Source organism: Stegastes partitus, unplaced genomic scaffold (genome assembly GCF_000690725.1).
Source record: "Stegastes partitus isolate 25-593 unplaced genomic scaffold, Stegastes_partitus-1.0.2 Scaffold1471, whole genome shotgun sequence".
Lineage (NCBI taxonomy): Eukaryota > Metazoa > Chordata > Actinopteri > Pomacentridae > Stegastes > Stegastes partitus.
Genome location: NW_007579202.1, coordinates 3,810 through 17,956, shown reverse-complemented (window position 1 = coordinate 17,956; position 14,147 = coordinate 3,810). Strand labels below are relative to the sequence as shown.

The 14,147-nt window shown below is 41.1% G+C and overlaps 2 protein-coding genes across 3 annotated transcripts in view; both read left to right on the top strand.

Moving 5' to 3' along the window:
- ifngr1l (interferon gamma receptor 1-like) overlaps positions 1-5,686 on the top strand; it is a 23,653-nt gene extending 17,967 nt beyond the window's left edge. Inside the window, exons 3-7 of one of the 2 annotated variants that reach the window (NM_001360835.1) lie at positions 137-318; positions 1,055-1,230; positions 1,385-1,556; positions 2,184-2,293; positions 3,044-5,686. In NM_001360835.1, the coding sequence (NP_001347764.1) occupies positions 137-318; positions 1,055-1,230; positions 1,385-1,556; positions 2,184-2,293; positions 3,044-3,388 (985 nt within the window). In that variant the 3' untranslated portion in view covers positions 3,389-5,686. The remainder of the gene's footprint in view (positions 1-136; positions 319-1,054; positions 1,231-1,384; positions 1,557-2,183; positions 2,294-3,043) is intronic. The other variant, XM_008299836.1, reaches the window with a different exon arrangement.
- A 4,193-nt stretch (positions 5,687-9,879) lies between these two features.
- The window catches only part of LOC103370704 (interleukin-22 receptor subunit alpha-2-like), a 6,380-nt gene continuing 2,112 nt past the window's right edge, over positions 9,880-14,147 (top strand). Inside the window, exons 1-4 of the mRNA XM_008299832.1 lie at positions 9,880-9,943; positions 10,776-10,890; positions 12,622-12,806; positions 13,997-14,139. Of these exons, the coding sequence (XP_008298054.1) occupies positions 9,880-9,943; positions 10,776-10,890; positions 12,622-12,806; positions 13,997-14,139 (507 nt within the window). The remainder of the gene's footprint in view (positions 9,944-10,775; positions 10,891-12,621; positions 12,807-13,996; positions 14,140-14,147) is intronic.

Sequence of the window (14,147 nt, the reverse complement as noted above, 5' to 3'; positions counted from 1 at the left end):
GTTTGAAACTGAGGGTTTCTTTTACAAGTTTGCAGTGTTCAGGTCCAGGCTATGATCAAATATTGGGGTTGATTGCTCGTTTTTGTCTCTTACCAGAGCTTTAAAAAACTTCCTTTGGTCTTGTTTGCTTTTCCAGGGATGCTCAAGAACTTTGGGTGGAGCCACCAGATCTACAAGCTGATCTATCATTTCTCCCAAGTGAAACTGCCGAGTTTTTCCTTACTGTAAGCGCCGTAATGGGTGAGAACAGGTCTTCTCCATCCCCCGAGGATGGAATCGTTCTCACCTACTCCACAGTGTCTCTCGTGCAACATGATTGTAAGTAGTGGTGTCAGTGTTTACTGTGTTTACCACAAGAACAGTTTATTTGAAACACAGGAGATAGCAAAAGGAATCTGCAGAGTCACGAGGAATAATCCTCTGGGCATCATAAATATCGTCGAACGTTCAAAACATAGCAATCCATCCAGTATTTGTGGTGACTTCAGCTGCACCATAGTGATGGCTTTGTCACCATGAGATAGCTGGGTGCTGTCCCTTATTGCAATTTAGAGTAATATATAAAAATACTTAAAGAGTCTCGCCACCATTTTTTTTCCTCCTACATTTTGTACACAGATTATGTCATAAATGTTTATAAATGTAAACATATTCTGTGGAAGTTAAGCATGAGAAGAGCTGTGGAACAATATTTTCAGACGTGTTTCCTGGTTTTATTTATTCACAAAAGGCAAATAATAACATGCCAAGAAAACAGCAGCGGCACTGAAAAATGCAGGAGAAGAAGAAAAATGCAGACTAAACTTAACAATGTTCATAAAGTTCTTATGAAGAGGAAATGCACTCAGTGTTCATGCCACCGAGAAATAGTCACCTTGAGCATCATTTTGTAATGTCGCTCGCATGTAATGTTTATTTAAATTTATGGTTCTGTTCCAAGTCACTCAAACTACAAAATGTCCAAGTGGAGGTTAGCTGGGTTTTATTCTCTGTGTGCCTCCGTCTCCAACGTGAAACTGACTAACCGTCAAGCCGTGTTTATGTCTGTTTCCAGGTTACTTGGACCTCCCACCAGTGAACGTCACCATTCAGCCACACGACCAGGTCCACGTCAGCTTCGAGCATCCCTGGCTGTTCTACAAGCCAAAACGCAGGAACAGGAAAAGCCATGACGCACAGATCAGCGAACGACTGCCTAATTTTAGTTATGAAATCATGCTCATGGACCAGGTGAGGCTGTGCATTGCTTGTTAATGACATTGATGCTGTAAATCTATCCTCATGTAATTATCACACATTTAAATGTTGTTTAGCAGAGGCAGGAAATACTGCTACTGATGTGGTGTTATTAGTGGTTAATCAGAAAGCCTGTCTGTGTGTGCAGGGGAAGTGGTCCCATCACAGCAGCTGTAAGGACAGTGTGTGTGAGAGTAAGCTGCCCGTTCATGTTGCAAAGAAGACTCACTGTCTGAAGATCAACGGAGAGCTGAAGCGCATGCACGTCAAGTCCAAGCAGGAGTACTGCACCTCAACATTAGAGGAAACACCCTTTCATTGTTGAGTGACCTTCTAGTTTATTTACACACATACACACCAGTGAAGAAGTGTCGTTTTCTAAAGCTGGCGTCACTGGAAGTGTTGGTGTGATTGTCGACAGGTGGTGTAAAATAAGGAATCTAAAAGAGAGATCCTCATTTATCATCAGTGCGTAGAAAAGGTTCTAAATTCATTTAGAATGTGTGTAACCACAAAAACATTTGTGCTGAAAAGTGCAAAGTTTGCTGCCAAAATCACAACCCACCGTCCTCACTCACTTCACCTTCCAACTGAGATGCCCAGTTAAAGTAAAACTTTACTTCAATTAATGAGTTCTCAACAGGTCAGATTAATGTGACTCACTCATAATGATTGTAATCAAGGTTTTGGCCAAACACTAACCGGAGCTAAAGTTTATTTTGTTGCCACAAAGGCTTTGAGATGACATCGTACGCTCAGTTTGCGGCAATTTATCAGTGCAGCACATAACAAAACCCCCCAAAAAACCAAGCATTTGTCCTCATCATCAGTTGGTTTTGTGCATTTTATTTTAGCTTTAAGACACCACAGTGATGCAGAGCTACTGCTTGTTTCTTTAAGTGCTATTTCACTGTTAATGTATTTCCTTTTACGTCTGTTTCCTCTAGATTACATTTACATTATAGTCGCTGTGGTGGTCTTGATTGCACTTGCTGCTATTTTCTCCATGGTGTACCGCAAGAAGACCCGACCAACTTTGTCTTTACCCAGCGCTATGGTATGTATGCTCATCCTACCAGCTCTGATTTTACCGGACGGGTCTCATTTAACCCTTTGAACCCCAGACAGCCTCTGGATGTTTTCTGCTTCTGTCACATTTGAACTCGCTGTGGACTCATTTTTACTGCAATATGAAGAGCTGCACCACTAAGGAAACAGCACAACCATGACTAGAAGGACAGACAACCCAGAAATGTGTTTAGTGCAGTATAACAAACAAATACCATCAATTGTTTCAACAAAAACAAACATATTTACACATTTGTCTCCGTGTTTGTTCCCCGTCTGTAACACTTCTTGCAGTTCGGCTCAAAACTCTCTGATTTTGTTGAGACGCCACCGCTGACCACAGCTGAGTCACTCATGGCTTCATGGTTGCGCCAAAGAGTGCGAAATATTTTTTCTTTTTCACATTATTTTTTTTAGTTCAAACCTATTTAATTGAAAATTTTTAGACGAGAAATGCAGAATAAAGTGGTTTTGATGAAATATTCCAATTTGAAGCTTAGATTTGTCACATGACAGAGGAGCTGTCGGAGGACTGTCGTAAAGTTTGACCATTTCTGGCTCTGATGACTGGTGTAGTTGTGGTGATTAGTTTTTTTTTTTTTTTGCTCTTCTTTTTATGATAACATGCCTTTTTAAACCTGTGTTTTGGGGTTCTGAGGGTTAAATGGAGTGTCCTCTGTAAAGGACCAGGTTTTTACATTTTGACACTTACCTAACAACTCCTCTTTGTGTCCTAAAGACGTTCGGCGACAAGATGATAAACTCGACAAACCGGACCATGGGACCAGTTCAAGAACAAGTGGATCCGTGTGAGCCTTCCTCACCCACACCTCTGCTGCCCGACCTGAAGGAGGATGAGAAAGAATTCCCTCCTGCTCGTGACTATGACTTGCGTTTGCCCATCGGCGTGTCGCCTCTGGACGAAGGTGTGCCTGATGACAGGGAAACAGGGGAACCGAACGTCGAAGGATCCGAGTACATGCAGGGCAACAACTTGGAAGATGGATCCGACACAGGCTACGAGAAACGTCCAGTGTTTGTTAACTTGGCGCCAGACGAAACGGCCGAGGGCTACCGAGGCTGAGCGTGGGATAGGATCAACTGAGGCAAAACTATCGAGGAGTAAAATTCACTTGGCTTGCTGTTGTTTCCTTATCGGTGCCGCGCTCAACTCTTGTTGCATTTTACGTTGTGCTAACATGCTAACAAAGGACTGCAATCAGCTTTTGTGAAACTATATCTAACAAAGTTGCACATTTCTTGGTGGTCTAACGGCTGTAAGATGAACTAAGTCCAACTGATGACTGAAACCGACTCAGAAGACATGAAAGAACCCCTGCAGCTCCCTCACTGGTTGTGTTGACCTCAAGTTTATCATGTGACGGCTTCATCGCAAACTGTACTGGATGTGAAATGCAGACAACTTTTGTTTCTCTCTTTAGTTTTGCACAAGTGGGGACATTAACATTTGCGTACTAGTCTACATCTGGATTTATGTTTTTCTCTTTGTGGATGAGGAAGAAAGACAGAAAGTGTTGCACTAAATTAGCTTTTAAGTTGGTAATCCTGACTCCTAAGCACTTTTGCATTATTTGCCATTATGATGAAAGTCCAAATGAAACATTGACTGATTGCCAAGTAGCCCCATTTTCTTTTAGCTCTCAGTTTTAACGCTTAGACGATCTTTGGCTCCGCTTATGACAATGCTCGTCCCTATCAGTTTGAGCCAGCTTGTCATGATGAGGCCTTAGCAGTGGAAGCAGCAGACGGGTAACAGAGGAGACGGTTCGATTATCCTCAACAGAGAAGACAGAAGCGGACGCCGTGGGATGAAGAAATCTGAACTATGACTTTCTGCATGAGGTGATGTTCTGCTGATTTACTTCATCGAGTCAAATATAATAAAAATTCAATATCATGTACGGCAAAGACCGTTAAGTAATGTACGTAGAACTACTGAACAATAACAACATTTACATGCGGTTTCTGTGACACGGTGACATATGTGGCGTCTGTTGCATGCACACAAGCATTACTCTGGGTAGTCGTCGTACTGTAACACTGTGAAGTAGCGCGTGTCTTGAATGTTCGCATCTTTTTCCGTGTGAATCAGATGCTTTAGTTTCTAATCAGGCCGGCAGCACCTTAAAGTCACAGCGACAGAGCATCCTCAGCTTCAGGAATGTGGTGTTTTTTTTTTTGTATGAGTGAATGATGCGATGTGTGGACAGTTACAGAGGAGTTCAGTCAAGTCCTCCTGCTTGAACTTGATTAGAATTCACCCTCCTTACCTGGTGCAAGATCTGGAGGAAGAACCAAACAGGAAAGAATAAACTATTCTGTGAAAGTCAAACTAAAACCTTCAAAGACGCCCTATTTCGTACTGTGTAGGACTTTGTTGTCGCTGCACCGTTGGTAGTGCTCATTGGAGGGTTTTGTTGTAATTGATGTTAGATGCATGTTGTGATGCCTCCCATAACATCCCAGATGTTTTATATTTCCACGTTTGCAGTGCTGAATGTGAGAATTCAAGCTGACTGAAGCAACAAGAGGGATATTGTTTTTTTAAATGATGCCAATTATGTTACAGAAAAGTGGTGCTTTTTCCCCTTTTTTCTATAAATTTCTTTATTTTTTTTTTAGTTATTTTTTTGGCCTTTATCTGAGAGTGCAGTTGAGAGAGACAGGACAGTGGGGGAGAAGAATGGGGGGAAGGGAGAAGGACCAGGAGCGGGATTCAAACTCATGACCTCTGCATTGGGGACTATAGCCCCCAACCAGGTGAGCGACGGTGGCGGCGCCCCGTTCTACCGATTTGGATGTGTTTTATACTGTAGTGATCCCAGAGCCGGATATGCTGAGACTGAACAGTTGTGCTGCAGTGCACCATGGGAGTCTGGGGTGATGGGGTTACAAGTGTGTTTATTGAATGTTGTTGGCGTTTCTGATTGATTGTGCTTTTATGGTTCAGCTGGTTGAGATGGGTTAGTACGTGTTGTGTTGATAGCACCGCGAGTGAGACGTGTGGTCTGATGTGTTCCGGCCGCCGCTCACGTGTGTGATATCTGTGTCAAAATAAAAGCCTCTACTTGTGTAAGTACACAGTAACAGAAGAGCATATTTATTGTCATTCTTCTGCATAGCTCGACACATTATGTACATATATAAATGTGTAATGAGGGTTTAAATATGTGATTTGGAAATGTGTCCTCCTGAATAATCCCCAAGCACTTCTTCTTCTTTGATTTTCTTGCCACTGATGTTGCTACTGCTGCCGTACCTTTACATAATCCACATCATATTCCCTCCACCGTCAGTACAGTGTTGTCCATTTTTAATTACTACCTACAATAAAAACGATTCTGTGACTTTTCTGCCTTTTCCTGTTTGTATTTTGGTCTAATTCCTGCTGCTGCGTATCTCTCAGCGTGTGGCTGAGTTACTGGAGGTGAAGGGGAAGTTGGCATTTGAGTGCAGCGAAGCAGCTGCAGCGATATTTGAATTGTTACATCAGCCGCTGTCTGCTGGAACGTAAGGGAAGAAACTCGTATGCCGTGATGTTCTGACATTTAAGTAACCCGTTCTGTTCCTCCTTCTGACACCCGTAATGTGACGAGGGAGACCTCTTTTATGTCCGTCAGCCAGTGTTTCCTTCCTCTTCTTCTGGGCGGGCGAGCAGGGATGCCGCTTTTTCTTTTGTTTCCAGTAACTGATAACAGACTTTATTTTAACCTGTGTATCTATTCTGGGTATGTGGCTCGTCAGGGTTTCTGGTAATCTGCCTTTGATCTGACAGGTCGGTCACGCCTTCAAACCCACCTGAGTTTAAACTCGTTGTAATTGGTCATTTTAAATTTATAAAAGTGTTGGAGCACAAACTGAACTCACAAAATGTCTTTTAGCTAAAATATTTTAACTGTTTATCTCTTTTCCCCCCTATTTTTCTGGATTTTTACTTTACATTTTCAGCCATTTATTCGCTACTTTAAGCATAACTGTATGTTCATGAGCACTTAATCCACTACTGTTGTGACAATTTATTCATAACTAAACATTGTGACCGTCTGTTCTCTACTTTAAGCTGTTTATCGGTCACTTCTTTTAGCCAACTCCCGCCTCCTCCTGCGTTGTCCAGAGGAACTAAGTTTCATACCAGGAAACGCCTCGAGTGAACATCTTCAAGTTATTTGGCTCAAACATTCCCTTGGATCCAATTAGATTTTTGGGTTCCAAAGGTCAAGATGACTGTGAGCGAACGTCTGTCCCGTCCTGTGACTGTAATAAATCAGGAACATGTGGGAGGAATTTCATTACATCTGGCACAAATATCCACTTGGCCCTTAGAATGAACTGAATGGAATTTGGCGGTCGACTTAACCGCGACTTTTCCGGCCATTCAGTTCACGATAAGGCAGGAACTAACAACAATGTTCTTTTGATTTTCTCAGTTTTCGGTCAGTTGTTTGATGTATACAATGTCAGGAAATAGTGAGCAAGGTCTGTTAGTGATTCCCAAAGCCCCAAGATGTCATCCGTAAATGTCTAGTTGTGTCCATAACCCAGAGATAATCAGTTTACTTTGGTAGAGGAGAACAGAAAATCTAATTTAACAAGCTGGAATCAATTCTTAAAAAGTTACTCAAACCCATGAATCGGTTGCCAAAATAGTTGCCAAATAATTTCATAGTTAATCGATTAATGGTTGCAGCAGAAGGGGAGGTAGTGACGCTGATCTTTAACGCCTGCTTCAAACTTGTGGAGATATTCTTTGATCAGAATTTATTCAATTCAATTCTGTTTTATTTATACCACCAACAAAGTCAAAACCCTCGATTTTTTTTTTTTTTTTGAGAGAGAAACCCCAAAAACGTAAGGGTCATTCACTCTCAGATCATCAGGGTCCCTTTGCTCAGCATCTCTGATTTGCTTGAAACTTCTCGTGAATATTAAAAACTGTATCTGTTACCCGTTAGCTTCATGTATTCGGTACTTTCTGAGGTTTTTAGAACGCTGCCCATCAATCTGTTTTCTCGCTCACTGAAATTTGAGGCCGTTTGGATGAACTGTGAAAGATAAAAGCTCGACATCTTAGCTGTTATTTATCATCATGCTGTCGGTTCAGATTGTGTGATGTTGGATCAAAAAAATCTCTGAATATAAAAATGAAAAGCCCTCGTGACAAGTCTCATCTTTGAGCACACATTGAGAGAACAAGATGTTTTCATTTCCTGTAATTTGCAATATAACCATAACTAGTCATTCCCATGATGAAGATACAATCGATAATTAACACAAAGTGAAAACGTGAAGTAGATGAAATGACACCCCTCTTCCTTCCTGTCCCGTCATTGGACTGTAACTGAGAAGAACTTTTAACTGTCTGACAGATTTCCAGTAAACTATTAAATTAATGCTGTGTCAAGCGAAAGTAGGGCAGTGTGTTACGACGTTTAACCGAAACGGAACAAACAAAAGTCTGCTGAGACTAACACGTCCTTCACGAGCTTCGTTTGACGGATGTGTTCATTGGTGACAGCAGGTTTGGAAACATGTTTGGATGTCAGAAAACCACAAATGTAAATGACTAAATAGACAATTTAATGTAGCTGCTTTACGCCCTGTGGGACACTTTCATAGAGCTATTCATATTATTAACAATACCTGTACGTTTCCTTCTACGTTAAACTGTCCGATCATGTGAAGATTCTCAGTCATCCAGGTCGTGGTTAATCTGGTAGATTCATCGTAGCAACTGGACTTGCTTGAGTTCCTTGAAGACGTTTCATCCAAGAGGCTTCATCAGCTCTGACTGACTAGTTGGGAGTTCCAGATGCTCAGATACGAACTCAAGCAAGTCCAGCTGCTACGATTAATCCACCAGAATAATCATGTGAAGTATCAATTCCTGCTTTTACATAATTCAGATGTTAAATGTAATTAAAGGACGTGACAAGTGATGCTTGTTAAGAGAACATGTCCACCTAAAGTCAAGTACTACTAAAGTGTTTTTATTTTCAGGTTTACCTAAACACTGTATATAAAAGGTGAATGTAACCCCAGTGACCTCATCCATTGTTTTGCAGGTTGCCATTTTAAGCTATCTTGTTTTTTGCAGTCAGAAGCGACCTGAGGTTGAAGCTGCACAAGAGATTTTCCAGAAGCACACAACAAACATAACTCACATCATCCTTAATTGAATTGACCTTTTCCAGATGCTTCCTATGATTTAATTGCGATGTTGGTCTTGATTTATGGAAAACAAGCATCAAACTAAATGTATTTACCGGGAGAAAGAAAAAAAAAAAAAAAAGCAACAGCCGACTCCACGTTGCATCTTTTAGCACCACTGAGCACTGAACAAGACAAAATGTTAGAATTAACATTCAGAAATGAAAAACAAAGTTCTGAGACGAAAAACACAAACAACACCCGAAAAACAAGTTCAGGGCTTTTTAAAAGTGCACAGATCCAGGATAGGCATTGCTACACCTCCGTTCTGATGAGCTATACGCCTTAAACATCCTGTTGTATCGTCCCTTTTACTCTGAATGGAATCATAAATAATAAAACTAGCATCATGCTGTGTGGAAGGGGATGTGAAACTAGAGCCCGTAAACTCATTACGAAAATTCACCGATGTCGTAAATCAAGTGAGAAGTAGAGTCACTTTTGTCATAGACTTGTATTCAATCTGACTTTGTGGAGTCGCCTCCTGCTGGCTGTCAGGGAGAATGCAGGTGCTTCATCCAACTGATACTCATACAGTCAGATTAAGATTCAGAAAGCTTTATTTGTTCCCAGGTGGCAATTAAAAAGGCACGAAGAGGAGGCAGTGCAACATTGATGTAAGAAATTAAGTGGGGACAAAAAGAAAAGAAATTAAGATAAATAACATAAATAAAACAAATATATACATACATAATAGTGTCATCGCAACAGCTTTGTGTCTTTTGCATCTAAAAACTTTGTCTTATCTCAGCGTGGCCTTTTTATCTTGTTTTCTGTGCATGTTTTATTTATTTATTTGTTAAATTCTATTTCCTACATGACATTTGTTTTATTGTAACTTTGCTTTAAAAAGGTGCCATAAAAATAAAGTTATCATTTGTTTGGTCAACATTTTACTCACTATATTGGCGTCATCAACACAAAATGACAGGAAAAATGCAGGTCGTGTTCCGGGTAGTGTGAGTTTTTTGGGATTTTGACCACGTTTGTTTTGTTTGTTTACATGTTTGTGACGGGAAAGCTCCAGGACACATGAAGGTGGGGCTACTGGTCTGTCAGGAAGAGCTGTGACTTGAGGGTTTAGGTTTACCAGCGTACACCGGTAAAGTGATCCGTCACTGTTCTGTAATGAAACCTGACGTGCAAATTGTACAAAATGTACTTTTGTTCCCAAACAACAACAACAACAAACAAACAAAAAAAAAGGGACGAGAAGTGTCCTTGTTATGTCAGAGGGCCATAAACGGTCCATGCATCACGGAATTGAAAAAGGGGGAAGTGTCGTTGTGTTAAAGGTAGAGCTGTTTCCAGCAGCATCAGTCCACTCGTCAGTCCACAATCGGCATCATGAGTCGTCTGCTGCTCGGAGTCGTGCTGCTGGGAAACCTGAGCGTCTGCATCATGGCACAAGGTAACCTCACAGATCTTCATTTACACAGTAGGACGTGTGGATTAGTGGTTTTGTCTGTTTCTTGTTAAAGTCACACTGATTTAGTTCTGTCTCCTCTCAGAGTTTAAAACAGAGACGTCTGTGTGCTCAGAACCAGGTCAGAACTGTGAAGTGAGTTTCTGAGAAAAAGCCCAGACCAGTGACAGGACCTTCTGTGTTACACTGCAGCGTGGGAGAGAATCTGTCAGAAGAAGCAGCATGAAATCACCTTTAATCTGAATTTTTAGTTTCAGTCATTTCACAAGAAACATAATTTCTCTTTAGGACACACAGTGAACACGTCAGTGATGTAAATAACCAGCAAAACAAGAAGAGAGACGTGATTGTGTTTCATGCTCTGAGTCCTGTTTCTGACCACTCGGATGACTCGATCTTTAAATACCTTGTAGAGGAAAATCAGTTCTAGTGTCCAGAACGTCACCAGAAGCAGAGTCTGTTTCATGGGAAATAATTCTGGTTTAATTATAATGTGGTGAAAACGGTTTTATTCTTCCTCTATCTGATTAGTTATTGAACTGTGGTGTGTTAAAGGGCACGAGCTGCAGTTCATTCATTCAGAAAGGTCTTTATTCATGAGTTATCTTCTAGTAAATCCTTCCAGAGTCTTTGAGGAAACTTCTTCTTCTGTCCCACTGAACATGAGCTGCTTCACATTTCCATTTGCTCTGCTCCATCTTTAGTTTTCATTTCCTGCCCTCTTCATCTTTACTAAGCAGCTTCTGCCTGATAAACAACTTCCATTATCTCCTCATAAACCCCGGCGGTCCGTCGTGAATCCTCTCCTGTGTTGCAGTGATGCTCGCTCGGCCTGCCCAGGTGAGGTTCAACTCGACGGACTACAGGAACGTCCTGCACTGGACTCCAGCCGCCAACAGCTCCTCGCTGCACTACGACGTCCAGTGGAAGATGTGAGATGTCACACGAACACACACGAACAGTACATTTAAGTTAAAGCTACTTTACTGTCAGTTCTGCTACACGTGTACGCACACAGAGAACTGAAATTGCATTTCCCTCAAACCCTCATTTAAAGAAACACACAGTTGAAAATTATACTAAAAAATATGTAAACTAAACCTAAAATAAGCTAAAAAAGTACAGCCTGGACCTATAAGCTACAAAATATACAATCTAAACATATAATAGGCTACAAAATATACATTTTAAATATATAATAAGCTAAAATATACATTATAAACATAAAATAAGCTAACAATATACAATATGAACATATAATAAAGCTAAAAATATAAGTAAACATAAAAAAGAAGAAGAAGAATCTGCGTAAGGCACATATTGAATCTTTGGTTCTGAACCAGATTTGTATATAAAAACTAATGTGCAGTGAAAACAGTGGAAATCACACAATAAGAAATAATTGACAGTGTATTAAATTAGCTTATATCTGCTGTAAAGTAGCTCAATGTCAGGCTGCTTTAAGTTAACAGAAGCAGACTTTACTTTAGTAAAATTATACAAGTGTTGTCTGCAGAATAAGCTTAAAGAACCACAGCAGCACGTTACTGATGCAACAACAAAGGAAGTGTCTTACGGAACTACTTTATTATCTGTCATTTTAAAACCCATCAGAGCTCATCTGTGAATGATTTTAACCTGAACAGTAGCTGGCATTAAACCTTAAACTATCACATTAAGCAGCTCAACAATGGACCTGCTGCTCACGTTACTGTCCAGTGTTTTCTCGGTTCTTCATGAGTCATCTTGTGATTTTCTTTAAATATTTCACGTGTTTCTAATATTTTCTCTCCCAAAAAGAGACAATAGGAAAGTGTTCCTTTGCTCCCACCATGTTATTCAGTCACTAAGTTTATTATTAAGATCCTTGTTTTCTTCTAAGAAATTCACCAGTGAACTGACATTACTGTAAAAACTCCAGTGATTGATGTGAAGCGTTGGATTTCCTGAATTCAAAGTTCTATAAGCTGCATGAAAGGTGCTTTAAAATAAAGATTATTATTATATTATGATACACATGCTGTATTTACTCCGCTACATATACTTTGCAAACTCATTTCAATCATACAAAATACATTTAAAAGAACATATTACTTAATTTTTCACTTTTTGATTTAACAATATGTATAAGAGACATCATATGTGACACATAAATTACAACAACGTCATTGCTGGCAGCTGTATTAGAATATATGAAGCGTTGTGGTCGATGCGACGTAGAAGTTTGAGCTGTGTGAGACTTTGGTGAGCACATATGGAAGAGGACTGAGTTATTCCTAAAGCTTCTTTCTTAAGCTTGTCTTTAAGCCTGTGGCCTAAATCAACCTCCAGTCTTGACGTAAAGAGACGGCTGCCTTGTTATTAATATTAATTTCCAGATCTGTGTGGAGGTGTAACTGATGAAGGGAGTCTTGATGCATTATTACAGGTTGAGAAACAGTTTTAAAGATGTGCATCCAGATTCATCAGCTGCAGCGTTAAAGTGATGAACGCATCGATCTCTCTCAGTTAAAGTAAATATTAATATTTATACTTTTAATCGTTTTCAATGCTCGGCTGTCATTTATAACTGAGTTCTGCTACTTGTCTGGAGTCAGAGTGCTTCATGCATCACTGATCGGACCGAGCTCCTGATCTGACCCCCGTCTTCTGTGTCTCATCAGTTACGGCGAGGCTGACTGGCTGGACGTGGACGGCTGTCAGGGCGTCCAGAAGCACCACTGCGACCTCAGCGCGGTGACCTCGGAGCCCAGAGAGTGGTACTACGCCCGGGTGCGAGCCTCCTCTACGGCCTCCAGCAGCAGATCGGCCTGGACCCTCTCCCCCAGGTTCAGCCCCCGCTGGGACAGTGAGTGTTTCAACTGTTCCTCCTCCTCATCATCATCATCATCATGTGCATCCACAAACACACAGAAACATGCAAAACTTCAAACAGACACTGAGCAAACTAGCTGTTTAATCACAGCAACCAGGAGAGGAGGGACGTTCCTGAGGTGAGAACACAGCATGGAGTGAGCTGAGCTGTGGCAGGAAGTCCTCGTTTCATATAAATAATGATAAAAACACAAACGTCTCCACCTCACTATCACCAGAACTGACATAAGAGTCTCTATGAACCGAGGAGACACATACAGGACATGGTGTAGCCTGCACATGGGCAAATACACAAAAACAATAAACCTCTCTGTGAAGGAAAAATGACTTTCCTTGTTTGGAGTTAATCTTTTAGAGAAGATATTGAACCCTGATTAGCCTCTGAAGGTAAATGTAGTGCTAGTAGCAGATGTGCGTCCTGTAACTTCTATAGATTCTTGACCTCATGTAAACCACATTATAGGATGCTTTCCCTGCACCTCTCAAGGCCAGATTACACCCAGGCGCTGACTTATCTGTTTCCCTTTCTCCCATAAATCTGGATGTGACTCCCACTGAAGAAGGATATAAGACTAAAGATGTGAGAGGGAGCTTTAGAATTAATGAACTGCTGTTCTGTTGGCGTCACTTCTCCTGAATTCAGTAAACCTTATTTCAACCGAAGTCATCTGAGTCTCCGGTGTGTCTCTCTGTGTCTGGCTCCTCATCCTACATCAACCTCTTCCAGAATTTTCACAACACTCTCGATGTGGAGTAACGGATCTGAAATCATAGATTGATATAAAAATAAAAGTAAAATCAAAAGAAGTGTCGTCTGGATTGGTGAGACAACACCAGTCCTCATTGCTCCTCCACTGTGGGATGCATTTTAATGAATCAGTGTCTTTTTGAACACACACTGTTGAATCTGAGTTCACTTCATACACAGCGCTGGTGTGAAGCAGCTTCACGGCTTCACGGCGCTGCACCAAAACAAAACTCTACATAAAAAGTAGGTGAAGTCCAGGTTCTCGAGTTACTCTCTTACAAAACAAAGCAAAACTTCCCCCTTTTTTTTTTAAAGTTTAAAAACAACAAAATGTGCTTCCTCTCTGTACCGTTGTTGTGTTTCATCACTGTCTCGTGACTTCATCTTCATCCTTCTGCAAATGTGTGTCTCTGCAGCCACGATCAGCCCCCCGGCTCTGAGGCTGAACTTCACCGAGCACGGCGTCGTGGTCCGAGTGAAGCCGCCGCGAGCTCTGGTCAGGAAGCTGCACAGCAACATTCACTACAAGGTCTACGTCACCAACACCAGTGGAGCGGAGGTACGCAC